The following is an 18,579-nucleotide window of genomic DNA, read 5'->3' as shown; positions in this document are numbered from 1 at the left end:
AGTCCTGAGTTCAATTCCCAGCAACCACATGGAGGCTCACAACCATCTATAATAAGATCTGGCGCCCTCTTCTAGTGTGCGGGCACACATGCAGGCAAAGCACTGTATACATAATAAAAATAAATCAAAAATACTATCAATGTGTGCACAATCTTTCCTATCCAAATATTTAAGTTGAGTTACTTTTATTTTTGAGTTTATATCTTTAATAAAGAACCAAATTTAAGAGGCCAGCAAGATGGCCCAGTGGGTAAAGGCACTTGCCATTAAACTTGGCAATTTAGAGCCGGGCGATGGTGGCGCATGCCTTTAGTCCCAGCACTCGGGAGGCAGAGGCAGGCAGATCGCTGTGACTTCGAAGCCAGCCTTGTCTACAAAGGGAGTCCAGGACAGCCAAGGCTACACAGAGAAACCCTGTCTTGAAAAACCAAAAATAAAAATTAAAAAAATAAAAATAAACTTGGCAATCTAAATTTAATCCCTGGGGCCCACAAGGTAGGAAAACCAACTCCCAGAAATTGTCTTCTGATCTCCACATCCACACACATGCTTATGTGATGAATATATACATGCATACATATGTAATACATACATACATATGCACATGTGCACACACATGTGGTTTGGGTTTTTGTTTAGTTCGCAGGGGCAGTCTGTTTGCTTTTGAGACAGGTTCTCTCTATTATGTAGCCCTGGCTGTTCTAGAACTCATTCTGTAGACCAAGCTGGCCTCAAACTCATAGACACCAACCTACTTTTACCTCCCTGAAATTAAAGGCACGCCCTACCATACTCAGTCAATAAATGTAATTTAAATTGTTTTAAAATAGAAAACTTAACTTGTTGTCTAAAAAACATTAGAAAGATTTTTGCTTTGCATCCAGTTAGGTTCGAGCAGAAGCCACCAATCTTTTATCAGAGACCTGTCGACCTGCGAGGCATCAGCAGATTATCACCACTAGCAACTGAGCTACAGTGATGGAATACAGCCTAAGTCCCCTGTCACCTTCTGCACTGTGGAAACCCACAAAAATACAGAAAGGCTTAAACTACTATATGTTGTAGAATTTTGAAAGGGGGAAAAAAAGGATCTTTTTTTTTTCCAAGACAGGGTTTCTCTGTGTAGCCTTGGTTGTCCTAGACTCACTTTGTAGACCAGGCTGGCCTAGAACTCACAGCAATCAGCCTGCCTCTGCCTCTCGAGTGCTGGGATTAAAGGCGTGCACCACCACACCCAGTGGAAAAAAGGATGTTGTCTATTTAAAAATATATTTTTTTTAATTAAATAGTAACAGTATACAAGTCCTTTGCTTTATTTTTTAAAAGAGGTTGTTCCTATAAAAGACATAATCCTTGGCACAAACTATTTTATCTCCTGCATGGGAAAATCGATTAAATGTTTCTGCTCCACGTTTCACTGACCAGCTGGTCACAGTTTTCTTCTATTTCTTTCTTCATGGACCAACGTGTGCATGCATATCTCTTTTTATAACATGGGAAACAGCCATAATGCTATGAATTGAGTGCCATCCTCTCAAAATGATACGTTGAAGTACTAAGCCCCAAGACCTCAGAATGCAGCCTTGCACTCTTTGCACATACGGTTACTTAAGCTGAGTCATGTGGAATAAAGTAGGGGTGGATCCCTAAACCCACCTGACTGGTGACCTTACTTAAGAGCACCAAAAAGCAAAATGGGAGAAGGTATAAAGAGACAGTGGTAGAAGACAGCCTCCGACAAGCTAAGGAGAAACATCTAGAATAGACCCTTCCCTTACAGACCATTGAAGGTGGGACTGTGGTCCTCAGACTTCAGAACTGTAAGACTGGTTACACCGAGGTTTAAACTACCCAGTTTGGGACATGTGGTAAAGCAACTCCAGCAACCTAAGATATGTACACAACAGCTTTGGGCCCTTAACTTGTTTCCCTGGAGGAACACATCTCCCTGCAGAGCTGCACGACGTAGACACCTGCTTCATGCAATTAAATGGTTTAGGGTGTTTTTCTCTGTTTAAGACATTTCTGTGTATTGATTTGATGGTGCTTTCACACACACACACACACACACACACACACACACACACACACACACCACACTATTTTTTTTGCTCCTAACAGCATCACTATGATCTATCTTTATCCATGCATCTTATAGCAAACATGTAAGTGTCTCTTCTGGGTGGAGTCTTAGAAGTAGAACTTCTTGGAGAAAATTGTCTATAAGACGTAGTACGAATGCAAATAAGTTACAAATTATGGCGCAGCCCAGAGATGAAAGAGAGAAATGCATTTGGGGCTGGACCCTAAACATTAATGGAGCCGGGAGATAGGTCATGTGACTAAAAGCAAGGAATTCACCTGGCCCCTCGGCTCTGACCAGAAACACATTTCCTGCTACACACCAGATACAGAGGGGAGCTTATAGGCTCGTGTATGTGCATCTCACAGACACTAATGGAGTAGCAGTTCTGCAGAAACATCCAGTTAACCTCTTGCATACCCCTACTGAGACCTTCTTACTCAAGAAGAGATGAAGCCTTGAGGATATTTTTTTCTCACTCTGACTTGACAGCCAGTTATTCTGTACCCTGAGCTTTGCCCCCTTGACAGAATCACAGGTCATGCCCTCTAATGACAGGCAACCTTTTGACAGAACAATGCCCCCATGCCTGTGCTGACCCCACTCCATTTCTGTATGCTTCAAGGGGGGGGGGGGAATGGATGCGTAGAATTTGGCACCTTCTCTGGGTTTCTGCTTCTTGTGTCTATGTTATGTAGGTCTAAGTGTCTAAATAGTTCACTCTCGTTTTTGGCATGAGGCATAACTGGCTACCCTGTCCCCTGGCCGCTCAGCTCCACCCAGCTCAACTGAGTCCTGGCATCGCCTTGACAAGCCTGCCCCATCCATAGCACCCATCTCTACAGAACTACGGAAGCCATATCAAAGCCCTTCGCCTATTGGATTTTGATGTGAAGTTCTCCACCAGGTTAAGACCTGCACAGGGTCAGGGTGGGGAACGTAATCACGCCGAGTGCCCTGTGCCAGCCTTTCTATGCCTTGTTCACGATAGCCGTGTAGTCAGGCCATTGCTCTCCTTTCAAGAAGACTGGTTTCTTCAAACTTCCCAGCTGGGAACTGCCCGCCCTGCTACGTGCTCCACCCCGTGCTCCACCCCGTGCGCACTCTGCCCAGCTCCTGGGAAGGCGGCCTCAGAGCCTGAAGCAGGGTGCTGTGTACCTTGGGGTCCTCCTTCACTGCCAGGAAGAGGTCGTCCCTTAGCCCCTTCTTGCAGTGCTCACAGGAGCAGTCAAAGTAATACTGCTTCTTCAGCTGCCGCCGGCGCTCCTCGCTGAGGTGGAGGAAGTCGATGTAGGACACCGTCAGCTCCTCGCCTTCAGAGATCTTGCCCAGGGCCCGGAGCTCGATTCTGGAGCAAGACAAAAGGGAGTCAACAGAACCAGGGCTGGTCGGCGCTCTCCAGGGCTTCCGGGAACACAGCCTCAACGGCAACAGCTTCCACGGAGGCTCTGGGAACATGTCAATTCTCTCCAGACTCCAGAACACGTCACAACCCGAAGCAGAGTGGTCGCGCTCAATGTCACATCTGCTTCATTCAGTTAATGTTTCCGGAACTGGTTCCAGAAAGGCCCTGTGAAGGGCCTGGCTTGGTCTTAAAGCCATACACGGCTTCCACGCCCACAGTTCCATACACGTAGCTACTGGTCACCTCCAACAGGTGGGAATAATAACAAAGATCTAAAAGGATCTTAGTTTGAAGGCTCCACCCTCTGTAACCTACATGTTAAGCTGCTGCCACCTTGGCCCATTCTGTGCTAAACTTTCCAAGACCCTCTGTCCTTCAAAGCTTCGGTTCAATGGCTCAGGCCTGCATTATGTAGGAAATCCATGCCCACTGAAGACCACCAAAGGAATCTGAATATAAAAACGCTGGGACTGTTAGCCTGGTGTACTTCTGTGTTTGTTCAAAGATGATGCTGTGGTTGTTAGTAGCAGTATTTTTTTTTTAATTTCCCCCAGTCTAGACTTGGCCCTCCAGTTACTCAGAAAACTACTCACCTTGCTTTATAATAATAAAGAAGGTGCTGGAGTGAAAAGGCCCCTCAACGACTGACATCCAACCAGCTAAGGCGGCCCAGTGCCTCTCAGCTATGCCTCTCCACCACAAAGTCAGACAGCAAGAGGGGTGCGTGAGGGGGAGGAAGAGGAGGAGGAGGAGTGGGGGAGGGGCAAGGCCTGTATGCTCAGTCCTCAGTTGAGTTTCCCTAGCACCAAGCGCCTGCCTCGAGTCTCACTGCCCAGGGAGTGAATGGCAAAAAGCAGCAGGCTGGGCAGAAATATTTGGTCCTTGCTTCCCAGAAAGATTGTCAGGCATCACGTGAACGGCAAGACCCCAGCACCCCCAGAAAGGTCCAAATGCACCCCCTTCCATGTCTTCTGCCAAGAGAAGGAAGCAACTGCTGAATGGCGGGGATATGCAGGCCCTGCTACCCCGGTTGGCTACTGAAGGCTCCAAAGCCTTTCCTGTAAGTGGAGGACAAGTGCTAATGTCGAGGCCTGGGCTGGGAGTGTTCCTGGGTGGGAGACGGCTTCTGAGCATACAATCCCTGGCTTGGCTCCCAGCACTAAAGTCTGGGAAAGAGAGAGAATGGCTGTGTATAAACACAACTCAACAGAGCTTGGAAAGCCTGAGCACTGCTCTCCTCTTGCTCCTTCATTCCTTCGGAAAGAGGCAGAAAGAAAGAATGGGGCCCTTTTCATATTCTGTCTTCTACAGTTAGTCACTGCAGAGCCAAGAACTGAGAGCTTAGCCCTGCTCTTTCCTCCACCCAGCTTCCGTGGGCAAGTCTGACTCACCCTGGGACTCAGACCCCTTCCATCTACAGCGGAGCCAACCAAACTGGAAGCAAGCAACTCATCCGAGTGCTTCTTGCAGATATTAAGAACACAGCCAGAGCCACGGGGTCTTAGAACCAGCGAGGTGCTGAGAGTTGGTTTTTTTTCCCCCATTGTTGTTTGTTATTTTTGTTTTGTTTTGAAACAAAGTCTTGTGTAGCTTAGGCTGTCTCAAACTCACTTTGTACCCAGGTTGACTTGGAACTCCTGATTCTCCTGCCCTACCACCCTATGTGCTTTTGACCTCTACACTACAGGTTTAGAACCCCTTGCCCAGGACAAAGTCACTAGCAGTATACACTGACACAGATAAACCAACCACTCCTGCCCCTCACTCTAATAATTTTTTAAAAATCCACCTGAAAGGTTTTAAGCCCAGCCCAAGCAAAAGACCTACATGGTCATCATTAAGAAAAGGCCAAGAGGCTGGACGTGGTGGCACACGCCTAGCACACAGGAAGCAGAGGCAGGCGGATCTCTGTGAGTTTGAGACCAGCCTGGTTACAAAGAGAGTTCCAGGACAGCCAGGACTATTACACAGAGAAACCTTGTCTCAAAACAAAACAAAGTAAAAATAAGAAAGAAAGAGAAAAAGAAAAATTCAAGGGCTATGGAATTTCAGCTGACATGAATTTGTATTTCCAGGCCATGATCACTCAAAATGGCTACAGAATAAATCAGTTCTTATTCCCTTTAAGAGGAGAGCTGTGGTTTTTGAATTGATAATTGCTATGCCACAACATGAGCATGATCCACTTTTCACCAGAGGAATCGCCCTTACCAAAGCCAGGTATAGGCATGGACCCACTGAGTCCAGACCATCTGTTGCTACTATTGATGAACCAGCTCGCCTCTGTCTTATGCTTAAAAGCCGTCTTATAGTGAAGACAAACTAGACTTATTCCTGTTTATGATTAAGACTCTTATTTCTCAAGTACTGGGCGACGCCCCACCTGTAACCTTAGCTACAGATGGTTCTGTCCTGCCTGTTCCTGCCTAAGCTCTCCAGCCCAGCTATTGGCCATCCATCTCTTTATCTGACCAATCAGAAGACGATGGAGAAAAATGTTTACAAAATACTAAGGCAGTAATGCTTCATGATAATGACACCAAAGTCCAGGCCTGTAACCAGATCTCTGCCAGAACAGAAATCAGCATTTGAAAAATATAAGGACAATCTTCACACAGGGCACAAAAGGATTATTTCTACATAGTTAATGTTACAGGTGTGACATAGCCCTAATCTTGAGAGACAGAGGTTTAATCATAAACAGGAATGATTGTGGTTTGTCTTTCCTATAAGATGGCTTTTAAGCTCAAGATGGAGGCGAGCTGGTTCTTCAAAAACATTCAGTGGGTTTCCTGTTAGAAAAACAGAAACAAAGAAACACAGAACTCATGTTTAACAGGACCCAGCAGTCACAGAGCAGACCTGGGAAATTCACCAAGATGCTTCCAGATGGGCCTCAGTGTAAACCCCAAGGCGTGTTGTTAAGGGGACGCAGCCACAGCCTCCTGTGGTTGTCTTTAACTGCCCTTAGAGGTCCCTAAGCCGTAGGGACCTTGACCTTAAAGGCCTGTGCCACCACACCAGCTTCTTCAAAACATTTTTAAAGAACAGTTAAGTCTAAGGTTTTTTTTTTTTATTACAGTTGGACTATATATATAAGTTAAGAGACGTGTCTTCTAAAGATCTCTATGCTGTTTGCTTTTTGTAATGAGAGTTATAGACAACAAACAGTATGTTCGAAATCTTGGTTTATTAAAATATATCTTATATATGATTACTTATTTTTTTACATTTTTAAATTTAATTAATTTATTCAGATTACAACTAAATTATTATTCCTTCACTTGTATCCTCCCATTTCTCCCTCCCTCCTGCTTTCACCCTATTCCCCTCCTCTAGGTCTAAGACGGAGCGGGACCTCGCCTCCCACTAGTATGGTTACTTACATAGACTATCTGTCTACACATGGTTATAGTTTGTTTATTTTTACAAATGTACTTAATGCCAAATTGGCTTATAAGTAAATGCTCATGTAAACTAAAGTTGTTAAACTAAAGTCAGCTGAGCTTCATTTTGGCTCATAGTCAAACTAAAACTTTAAGAAACAGAATAATGATAAGTGACAAAATGTATATTTAGTCACTGTGACCACATAGGTAAAACACACAGAGACAGCAAGTGGCCCTAAATCTTCCTTTGGGACAATTAACCTGAGGGGTTTTTGTCTTTTTAATTTAAGAAATATAAATCTGGACTCAGCAGTTAAGAGCACTGGCTGCTTTTCCATTAAGACCTGGATTCAACCCTCAGCACCCACAAGGCTGGTCACAGCCTTCTCTAAGAGGAGATCCGACGCCCTCTTCTGGCCTCTGCATGCAACATGCATGCAAAGCGTCCATACACATAAAAACATTTTTTAAAATCTGTTCTGTTAATTCTGGTTAAGATGTTATCACCCTGATCCTCATCCCAATTCTGGTCCTACTACACGGTCCCTATTGCTTGAAGATATAAATTAACTTAGATGATTACTCATATTGTAGGACACACACACACTACACATACCTGTTTAGAGAGTTATGCCTATTTTGAATATTCCTAACTTAAAGAGTGATTATGAAACTTGTTTTGCTGGACAAATATTTAAATCTATATATAAAATGCTGAGAGCCAGGCAACCCAAGGCTTTCTCAGAGGCCCTGATAAAAGGACAGATGGAGCCCAGCTCCACATCCTTGGCCAAGGACAGGTTTAGTGGGGTACCATCTAGGGCTGAAATCAGAGTCTTAAAGACTGAAAGTTTCAGTCCTTGGGAACTTGGGTTTTCTCCATGAAGAGACAGGAGCTGTCAGTCTCAAGGCCCTGTGTGCTGGGTCTGTGATGCCCGTGAGATATCCTGTGTTTCCCCTTATGCAATATTGTGATTAGCTTCCTGCTGACTTTGCCCAATTATATGATGCTTTCTGCTGACTCTGTCTATATTTCTCCAACAAACTGTATATAAGTCTCTGTACTCCTCAGTAAACCTTGTTGACATAAGACATCGCTTATGCCAGATCACCTGACCCCAGATTCTTTATCTATCTTCTCATCTTTTTTCTGGTCCTCCCCACTGGGACCCTGTCACTGGGGAATGACATGTGAGTCCAGGTCAATAAAATTTATTCTAGCCGATGAACAAATAATGTATAATACTGTAAAAAATTAACTTTAATAATTACAAATGAAAAATAGTCAAAGATTCTTTTAAAAAAACAAAAACCCAGATCATTCTATCAACTGAAAGAAAAAAAAAGACATCACACCCTGCGGTGGTGGCACACACCTTTAATCCCATCACTCGGGAGGCAGAGGCAGGTGGATCTCTGTGAGTTCGAGGCTAGCCTGGTCTACAAAGTGAGTCCAGGACAGCGAAGGCTACACAGAGAAATCCTGTCTCGAAAAAAAAAAAAACACATCAAAGACTCCACTCTGATTAACAGATGAGGACTGTATCCGGGTACTCCAACGTCACTCCTAGGAGACCGGGAAGCTCCTCCTTCTACGTCACTCCTAGGAGACAGGGAAGCTCCTCACATCGTCTGAGAGCACATTAATGTGGACTTCGACGTGCAGCATCGTTCTATCTCCAATGCCACTGGCAAGCGAGTGCGACAAGTGACTAAGTGTTTCTCTCATTTTTCATATTTCTTACTTACTTTTTTAATTAGATGTTCAAAATTGCTTATAATATCCATTATTCTACCTTATTTATTTATTGTTATTTGGTTTTCGTTTTTTCGAGACAGGGTTTCTCTGTGTGGCCTTAGCTGTTCTGAACTCGTTTTGTAGACCAGGTTGGCCTCGAACTCACAGAGATCCGCCTGCTTCTGCCTCCCAAGTGCTGGGATTAAAGGCGTGCGCCACCACCGCCTAGCTCCTGATATATTTTCAAGTGATAAAAGAAATAATTTTGGTTTTAATGAAGTTAAAATATTGTACTCTTTTGTTTGATCACGCTTTTTTGTTGTGGCTATTTATTTACCCTATACCTTATTCAAAAGTGATGTTTGAAAGATTCAAGTTTTTCATTGTTTTTATAAGAACATATATTATAAATATATAAATACATCTTCTCATTGTTCAGTATAATTTGGACAGAACAAAACATTTGGTTTCTAAGTTAAACTTTCACTCCAAAGATTTGGGTTAACTTCTCCTATCCAAGTTACACAAGGACATCAGTCTCCAATAACAACATTCGTGATGGTCTGTGCCTTGAGTACTGTTGCTTATTAATTAGTTAGTATCTAAAATGTCCTGTAACACAGCCAGGATTAGAATTAATTAAGCAATATTTATTTTTTAACTAATAAAAAAGGGACAGCACTACAGTGATTCATGCTAAAGTTCTTTTCTAACAATTTAAACATTGAGTACAAATAACTGTAAACACCGAGGGAGCTATATACTCAATCTCATTAAAATATGTAAATTTTTGTTATTTTAGAAATGTTTGTTTCATCTGTTGCCTTTACTCCAATAGGACAACCTGTGTTCTTGATTACTTCATTTTAGATATTGTCATCCTATGTCGCATATCAGTGCTATGTCAGATACAGACAGTGTAAAAAAAAAAACTCAGATCCAGATCATGATGGTTAATAGGTTTGACATGGTCCAGGATCTTCTTTCTTAATACCCTTTGCCATCTCTTCCTCTGTCCTGCCCCCTACTCGGCCTTGTCTAGGTCAGAGCCTAGCAATGAGCCTTCCTACCTGTGAGGGACCTTATAATATTTAATAAATAACATATGTCCTCAAATGCACAAACTGTGACGCTTGGTTAACAGGGGGAACTGTGAACGAAAACTCCTGAAAATGGGCCGTCTGCAGAGACCGCCTGGTGGGCTTTCAGTACTGTCGAACGACTGGAATGTTGCAGGTCCAGAGCCTGGTTATCCTATCTCAGGCTGGTTCCAGCCTTACAGAACAGCCGCTCCTGGCCCACTCTGTGTCAGAATTAACTATCCTGTGACTTATAGATAGGAACCTCTTAAAATGTATTACCTTAGCAGACTATTAACTTCCACTAGCCCAAAAGCTAAGCGTGTCATCAGATAGCATTTTGGGCCTACAGAAAAGCTCCCTTCCTCCTGCTGTACCTCCTCTCTGACCAGTGTATCTTAAGCTTACCTTGATCTATGACTTTCCTTGTTCTATGAAGCTATATAAAAATAAAATAAAATAAAGCTGGACGTGGCAGCACGCCTTTAATCCCAGCACTCGGGAGGCATAGGCAGGTGGATCTCTCTGAGTTGGAGGCCAGCCTGGTCTACAAAGCAAGTCCAGGACAGCCAAGGCTACACAGAGAAACCTTGTTTCGAAAAACCAAAAAAATAAAATAAAAACCTTCATTAAACTGCTACCATTGGAACCTGGAATCCAGGGCAATCTAAATCTATGTTCCCAGGCCATGGTCACCCAAATGGCTCCAGGATAAACTATCTCTTGTTTCCTTTTTTTTTTTTTTTTTTTTTTTTACTTTTAAGTTCAACTTAAGATTTTGCCTAAGCCACACGTTCATAGTTTTGATCAGTAAAAAGTACACTATGAATACATATTTACCAAAATATCACAGCTCTGGGTGCTTTTAGCTTGGATAAAAAGCTGAGTCTACACACAAACACACAGTTGGGTTAGTAATAGGCATTTTTATTTTCTTGGTAAGCAGAGTTTAAGGAGACAATGTAGTTTGGAGCTGAAAATGAGGAACTAGGAAGGTTCACACTTTGAGGTAAAAGCAAAGAAGCAAGGAGCTAGAGGGAAGGAAGAAAGCAAACAAAATAAAACAAAGGCCAGGCAAGTGGCAGGTAGGTGAGGAGGAAGCAGTGAATTCAAGTATGTGAAAGTTGCTGTTCAATGAAGCCAAGACATTGCAGTACAGGACACGACACATGACAGCAGCCAAGGAGTCAGGAAAGGCTGGACACGGGAAGCCAGGGGGAAGCCAGGCAAGTGAGGGAGATGGGTCAGAGAGACAGGGATGTGTGAGAAGACTGACCCACCTCATCTGCGTGTGAAACATGGATTTCACTGCCTCATGACTGAAAGACAAAACAGACACCCACAAGGAAATCAATACCACTGCAGCCAGAACAGTGCACGGCATTCTGGGCTCACGCAATCAGAGCATTGACAGTCACAACCAACTTCGTCCCCTTCTAGCCGGGCTCCCCTGCCACGATGCCACTTGATACAGTGAAAGCACACTGGACCAGGGTTACAAAACAGGATTACAGGATTCACTGCTGAACAACTTCCTTTCCCAGGTCCTCAGTGTTCTGTAGGGATGCTTTTACTGTCCCAGTGACAAACATGAGGGCGAAACAAGTATGGCCTCTGGCTGGCTGCCCTGTGGAGCGTTCTGAATTGCATATGTAGAGTTTACACATTGCTGTGGTTAAACTTGGGCCACTAATACCGTGTCCAGGCTTATTTCCAGTGTAGTAGGCAGTGACTGTAATGCCCTCTTCTCTTGCACAAAAGCCAACAAACCCAGGGGACACATGGCCACTCACAATTAGTAGATGCAAAGAAGCTACAGCAGACGCCAGAGATACCCTGGGTCACCGGCACGTACAGAAGGGCCACCGAGAAGCTGTGCGTGGCTAAAGGAGACTCGCTGTGCTAACAGGCTAAACCAGGGCAGCACACCCTCTAAGAACACTCCCTGAGGTCTAGGTCAACTGCCCCTAGAGGCTTAGGCAGAGGAATACGACATGCTGGAAAATATTGTCCCCAGAGTCCAAACTCAGCTTTCCAATTGTTGTCATCTTTCTCAATTCCTTTAGACACGCTGAGGTCAGAACCAGGAAGGGAATAAGAAATCATAGTCTTAGCTATGATGCCACGTCAAGCTACTCCTCAGCTGAGACCCAGAAACCACTGACCCTGGCTTCAAGGAAGTTTTAGGGATAAATCTGCTATTTGGCGGCTGAAATTGGCCTTTGAGATGTCAAGAGAGAGCATCTTTATGAGTAAAGCCAGTTAGTTCTGGCTTCAGCCCCAGGTCTCCCCAGCCTGAGCCATGCACGATCAGGCCCCAGGCTGTTTATTGATCCCTTTCCTTTTATGCCCCACTCCCAAGATCCAAGCGTTCGCCCACGTATCTTTGATCTGTGCCTTCCTGGGGGCAAAGGGCTGAGCTCTGAGGACAGCATCACCCAGGTGCCTCTGCTCTTTGACTTCTGGGTGAGGTTGGCCAAGGGGAGGAAAGCAAGGGTGAAGTTAACACACAATTCCAGCAGCAACCAGCTTCTGTGCAGACACCATTGTGAGGCACAGCTCAGCACAGGAGCCACGGGCTGCAGTAAGAGCTTTCTTGCCTTGTCCTGCTAAGTCTCGGACTTAGTGTGCTCAGCACTGGGTGCCTCAGTTCTTGCCTGGTCTTTTTTTTTTTTTAAGATTTATTTATTTGTTATTATGTATACAGTGTTCTGTCTGCATGTACAGCTGCAGGACAGAAGATGGCATCAGATCACATTATAGGTGGTTGTGAGCCACCTGGTTGCTAGAAATTGAACTCAGGACCTCTGGAAGAGCTGGTGGTGCTCTTAACCTCTGAGCCATCTCTCCAGTGTGCCTGGTCCCTTCTTAAATCCTGCCCACACACCTGTAAAGTGTCCTTTCATTAATTGTTTAAGTAAACTCCCTGAAATGTGTTGTCTAATTTCTTATGGAAGCTTAGCTACCATAAGCTCCTGGGGAACCAGTTACTTGTTTGACGCTTTGACTCTAGGTAAATAATCCCAGAGTTCAAGTTTCTGAGCAGCAGTTAATGATTATCTAATGCATCTAGGCAGACTTAAAGATCCAGAAATGAGCAGGATACAGTTCTTCAACATCCACCTCAGTTCCTTCCTCTCCTCACAGGTAGTCTGGAGTGAGACTCTGAGTTGCTGAATATTGGGTATTCATGGTAGTTCAAGTCTAAAAGTTTGACTTTGAATTTGCTTGAAATCAATCAGATAACTGTGTCCGGTCTCCAGTGCCCATTGCGTAAGTCCAGATAAAGGGACACTCACTTGCCATTGTTGAATATGACAGTGCAGTTGGGCCAGCAGTCGTGGTTCACCAGGCCAAGGTTAGGGAAGATGCCCACACCCACCGCCTGTAGGCCTCTCTGGTCACTGAGAGTGAACCCGTTGCAGTTGATCTACTCAGAGGACAAGAGAAAAGAGTCAGTCAGCAAACATAGATCTGGTACAGAAGATCACCCAAGTTGTTGAAAACATTTGAAAAATACAGGCCTTTAAAAAAAAAAGAAAGAAAGAAAGAGCTGGGGGGGCGGGCGGTGTGCATGCCTTTAATCCCAGCACTCGAGAGGCAGAGGCAGGCGGATTGCTGTGAGTTCGAGGCCAGCCTGGTCTACAAATTGAGTCAAGAACAGCCAAGGCTACACAGAGAAACCCTGTCTGGAAAAAACAAAAACAAAAACAAAAACAAAAACAAATAAAATTTTAAAAAAGAAAGGAAGGAAAAAAGGAAGATAGACAGATAGATAGATAGATAGACAGACAGACAGACAGATAGATGCCTCACGAATCTGGGAAAGGAACTGGTAGGCATAGGGGACAGAATGTTAACACAGTCAGGAAACAATAGGGGTGTGGGGAGAGTGATCAGAATATATTATAAGCATGTGTAGTTGACAAATAGCAAAACTGATCGATTTTTAAAGAGCCCATTCTCATCCTGAAGATGCTTTAGAGTCTACAAACCCTGTTCTGTTTTCTGCGTGACTCCGAATGACCCACAAGATGATTTCCAAGAGGGGAGCCCCACATTTATCAGAGTCCTCCCACTCTGAAACTTTCAGTAGTTTTAGCCTAGTCAGACCAAAGATGGGAATGTTGGCTCCTCAATTCCATATCTGAGTCTCAGGAGTGTGTGTGTGTGTGTGTGAGTGTGTGTGTGTGTGTGTGTGTGTGTGTGTGTGTGTGAGAGAGAGAGAGAGAGAGAGAGAGAGAGAGAGAGAGAGAGAGAGAGAGAGAGAGTCCAGAGCAAATACTCCGCACTAGGAGAGGTGGCACACACCAGTACCCCAGCACTCAGGAGTAGGTTAGGAATTCAAGGCCAGCCTGGGCTATGTAGTAAGACACCACCAAAAACAAACAAACAAACAACTAAATAAATAAATAAAGCAGGAAAAATGGCATTGTTTTATATTCCTGTCCCTTTCAAACTTCTGACCTTCTCTCCTTGATCTGGCCTGACTGCTTCTGGAAGCTTCTTAGTTGGATAATACCCAGAGGCATCATGGCCTCTCTACAATGAGAAATCATACTGGAAGAACCCAGGTTTATTTTAATGGAATCATTAAGGAGTCTGACTCTGGGTTCATAGTAGTTTTCCTGCTATGCCTGGAAGCAAGAGGGCAGACTTCATGTCTCCAGCTGCCTGGGCTAGAGGCCATTGTCATAGAAACAGAAGTCCCCGTGCAGGGCAGCTTGGGGGTTCCTTCCACCTAACAAACTCTATGTTCCCTCTGGTGCCCCATTTTTGACCACATCCCCTTGATGGGGAGACCTGGTGGCACTCAGAGGAAGGATAGCTGCCTACCAAGAAGAGACCTGATACCCTGTGAGCATATACAGGGGGAGGAGGTCCCCCCAGTCACAGTCATAGGGGAGGAGAGTAGGGGGAAAGTGGGAGAGAGGGAAGGAGGGAGGGAGGGAAGGAGGGAGGGAGGGAGGGAGGAATGGAAGGATACAAGGGATGGGCTAACAATTGAGATGTAATATGAAAAAAATAATAAAATATTTTTTTAAAAAAGAAACTCTATGTTCCCAAAGGGGAAGAAGGGAAACCAGGAGGAGACAGACATGGAGGACAGAGCAGCGGTGCCAGAGGGCATGGAAGGCCATACCTACCACGCCAAAGATGTGTGAGATGTACTGCATGCTGAACTGCTGGCTCTGTGGCGGCCAGTACTGCAAGAATGTATCCACGTCCACCCGCAGTTCCTTCTGCTCCTCCTCCCCAAAGTGCTCCACGTGGTTCTGCAAGTCATCCACCGACACCAGGCAGCCCTCCGTGAGCCCAGTGCCCTCTCTCTCCACCCGCCACATGATGCGGGCCGCCAGCCTGGGAGGAGAGGGGAGCACAGCATTAGGGGGTGCCTAGACACTCACATCGTTTACCCATTCGCTCCCGGATTCACTCATTCAGCAAGCACCAGTGCCTATTGCATACCAGGCATAGCATCAGGCACAGACGTCTATCAAGATGCTTCCTGCACGGTGGAAGATTTCGGTCAACACGATCATTTTAAAGTAGTGCTGAGGGCAAGAAATAAAACAGAGGGGCATGACAGAGTGGCTGGGGAAGGGAAGCTGAGGTCATAGGGCGGTGTGGACCAGGAGATACATCTGAACAGGGCCTGGGATGGACACAGAAGCCAGCTCTAGGGGCTGAAGGAAGAGCAGACATAGTATTTTGTGGCCCAGGACAACCAGAGCAAGAAAGCCCAGGTGGCTGCAGCATAGACAACAATGAGTAGAGACAGAGGTAGTTGGACCAAGTCCCAAGGCAGCAGGAGCTAAGTCACACGGGGCCTGGGACACAGAGACATGGAGCACCATGGGGCTTGGGCCTAAATCCTGAGGAAAACAAGGTAAAATGGGATAGGAGAGGACCCTAATGACCTTTGAGCCTGACACAGAGGGGCGTACTTCACCCCAAGAGCTTCCTTGTTAACTTTTGGGTGGTACATTCTCCAAAAAAATGAATTCTGTGTCCCAGAGACTCCTGGTGTCACACAGTCGGCTGCTGACTGGGGACTGGTGGCCCGGCACGCCTGCTCCTGCAGGGAGCGACTCCTCATCTTGCTCAGCACAGCGTTTCTTTCGTTTGGGTCAGAATTATTCTTGGAAATATGTCCTGATTCTCCAGGTACCTGGGAATCAGAAGGTCTCCACATAGAGCCCACGGCAACATGGGTAAAAATAAGATTCAGGATAAGGTGTGGGAAATATCAGTAGTTTAAATCCTGGGGACATGGTCCCAAGGAGAAGAGAGAACAGTGAGGGACAGATCTTAAGTCAGTAAGAGACGTGGTCAACGGGAGCTGTGCAGAGGAAAGAAGTCAGGAAGTCAATTCATTCTGGATCTTGAAGAAATATGACCCAAGTAGATAGAGAGCAAGGACCCTGGAGAAGCTGACGAGCTTTCATCCTGTAGGTTCCTGAGCGCTCCCAGGAGATGCGGACTCCATTCTTGATGGTCACACCCTGCATGCCCTGCAAATACTTTATAGTCTCTCTGTCCCCGCCCACTCAGCTCCCAGGTCAGTCTGGCTTCCTACAGGCCTGCCCACACTGCCAGCAGAGGGAGCTCTCACGCCAGGCCCCAGGTTCCCAGCAACGCCCCGATGTGGAGGTCTGCGTCATCACACAGGTGCCTGGGCTGCTGGAAGGGGCCCTGGAACGGGAGCTCAGTGCCTGGAAACCGCCTCTTACAAGAGACGCACGCTGTTAAGCAGCAGCGCGTCTTGTCAGAGCTTCACTTTTAGTCTTGTTCTCTAGAGAAATCAGAAACCCTAGTTTTCCCACAACGTGTACTTTTTTCAAATTTCAAATTTTGGCAGGTCAATTTTTTGAAATTAAATATTGAGGAGCTAAGCGGAGGCCTAAGGACCTCTCTCTAGGAGCTACAGTTTGGTGTTCTAGAAACCAGAGTCCCCCAAGGGCCTAAAGGAGTGAGTGGAATATAGTACAGGACCTGAGACATTTGTAATCAGCCTGGGGTCCCGAGGCCTGGGGATGCTGTCAGCTCTGCCGACCCAGCCTGGCAGTGGAACCCCTCTCCCCCGTCCTGGCGTGGGAAGCCCCTCTGACCTGATGTTCTCATTGGGCACCTTCCCGTATCTCTTGATGGCGGAACACTCGTTCTTGTGGTTCAGCCAAGCATCTTTCTGGCACGTGCGGTCGCAGTAATGGGCAAACTTGCACTGCCCACAGCGGTGGAGCTTCTCCTGCCTCTTGAAGCAGGTGTGGCACACAAAGTTAATGAGGCTGAAAGCGGAGAGAAGAAAACAAAATGAAGAGAGAAGTGCTAGGGCTGCACAGATGGCTCGGCGCTTAAGCTCAGACATTGCTCTTGCAAAAGCCAAGTTTGGTCCCAGCATTTATGCTGGTGTCTCATTGCTATCCGTAACACCAGCTCCAGAGGATCGATGCCTCCGGCCTCAGAGGCCACCCGCTCTCACATGCACATACATACACACAGAATTTAAATGATTTTTTAATCCTTTTATTTTTTTTAAAGAAGGGATGCTTTTGAGCATATTTTGCTGCAAATAACACATAACCACAAACTAGGTAAGTCATAAGGAAAAGAGAGCCAGGGCTGGAGAGATGGCTCAGAGGTTAAGAGCATTGGCTGCTCTTCCAAAGGTCCTGAGTTCAATTCCCAGCAACTACACAGTGGCTCACAACTATTTATAAAGAGATCTGGTGCCCTCTTCTGGCATGCAAAATACTACACCTAAATAAATACATCTAGAAAGAAAGGAAGGAAGGAAGAAGGAGAAAGAGAAAGAAAGAAAGAAAAAGAAAGAAAGAGAGAAAGAAAAGAGAGCCAGCCTGGCTGATGGCAGACCTACAGTCCCAACACCCAGAAGGCAGAGGGTTGGGGGGTGGAAAGTTTGAAGCCAACCTTAACAATAAGAGGGAGGGAAAAAAATAGCGTTACTCTGGGTCACAGTCAAAAGTGCTTGCTAAGGAACTAATTCCATCTAGAAGAGACCTTTAGGATGAGACCTTCATTTTGAAGGTCTAACATTCAGAATGATAAAGACCATATTCTGGCCCAGAACTGGAACATGGTCTTCCATCTCCCAGTAATATGCCCTTTTCATATGTCCTGCTATGGTCTGGGTACAGTCTAAGTATGCCCCTGTGGTGACCATATGTGCCTTGTAGTTCCCATTTAGAAGTATTAAGAGAGTGGAAATGATTAGACTATGTGTTTTGAGGTAGGTCTTTGGGAGGTAGGGTTAATCATGCCATCAAAGTGGAGCGACTCTCCCATGTACGCATTTGAACTGAGCTTGTAGATAAGAGGTAGCCTGCTCAGCACGGCAAGGTCCTCGGTTCTATCAGAAGGAGGAGGAGGAGGAGGAGGAAGAGGAGGAGGAGGAGGAGGAGAAGGAGAAGGAGAAGAAGAAGAAGAAGAAGAAGAAGGAGAAGGAGAAGGAGAAGGAGAAGGAGAAGGAGAAGGAGAAGAAGGAGAAGAAGGAGAAGAAGGAGAAGGAGAAGAAGGAGAAGAAGAAGAAAAAGACAACAACAACCCAAATAGAGCTTCAGAGATAGCTCAGTAGATAAAGGTGTTGACCATCAAACATAACAACATGAGTTTAATCTTCAGGACTCACATGGTAGAAAGAAAGAACTTTGAAGGCTTTCCTCTGACCTACACACACACACACACACACACACACACACACACACACACACACATTTTATATTTTATTTATTTATTTATTTTGGTTTTTCAAGACAGGGTTTCTCTGTGTAGTCCTAGCAGGCCTGGACTCACTCTGTAGACCAGGCTGGCCTCAAACTCATGGAGATCCGCCTGCCTCTGTCTCCAGAGTACTGGGGTTAAAG

General features: G+C 45.5%; 1 protein-coding gene across 2 annotated transcripts in view; it reads right to left on the bottom strand.

The window, feature by feature from the left end:
• Positions 1–18,579, bottom strand: part of SMYD1 (SET and MYND domain containing 1) — a 47,167-nt gene that overhangs the window by 12,120 nt on the left and 16,468 nt on the right. Inside the window, exons 2-6 of one of the 2 annotated variants that reach the window (XM_084764987.1) lie at positions 16,807–16,983; positions 14,842–15,055; positions 12,994–13,124; positions 10,975–11,013; positions 3,242–3,431 (exon numbers count right to left, since the gene is read on the bottom strand). In XM_084764987.1, coding sequence (XP_084621113.1) covers positions 3,242–3,431; positions 10,975–11,013; positions 12,994–13,124; positions 14,842–15,055; positions 16,807–16,983 — 751 coding nt within the window. The remainder of the gene's footprint in view (positions 1–3,241; positions 3,432–10,974; positions 11,014–12,993; positions 13,125–14,841; positions 15,056–16,806; positions 16,984–18,579) is intronic. The other variant, XM_084764988.1, reaches the window with a different exon arrangement.

The sequence above is a fragment of the Acomys minous genome, assembly GCF_964271855.1.
Source record: "Acomys minous genome assembly, chromosome: 17".
NCBI lineage: Eukaryota > Metazoa > Chordata > Mammalia > Rodentia > Muridae > Acomys > Acomys minous.
This window is presented reverse-complemented; position numbering and strand designations above follow the sequence as displayed.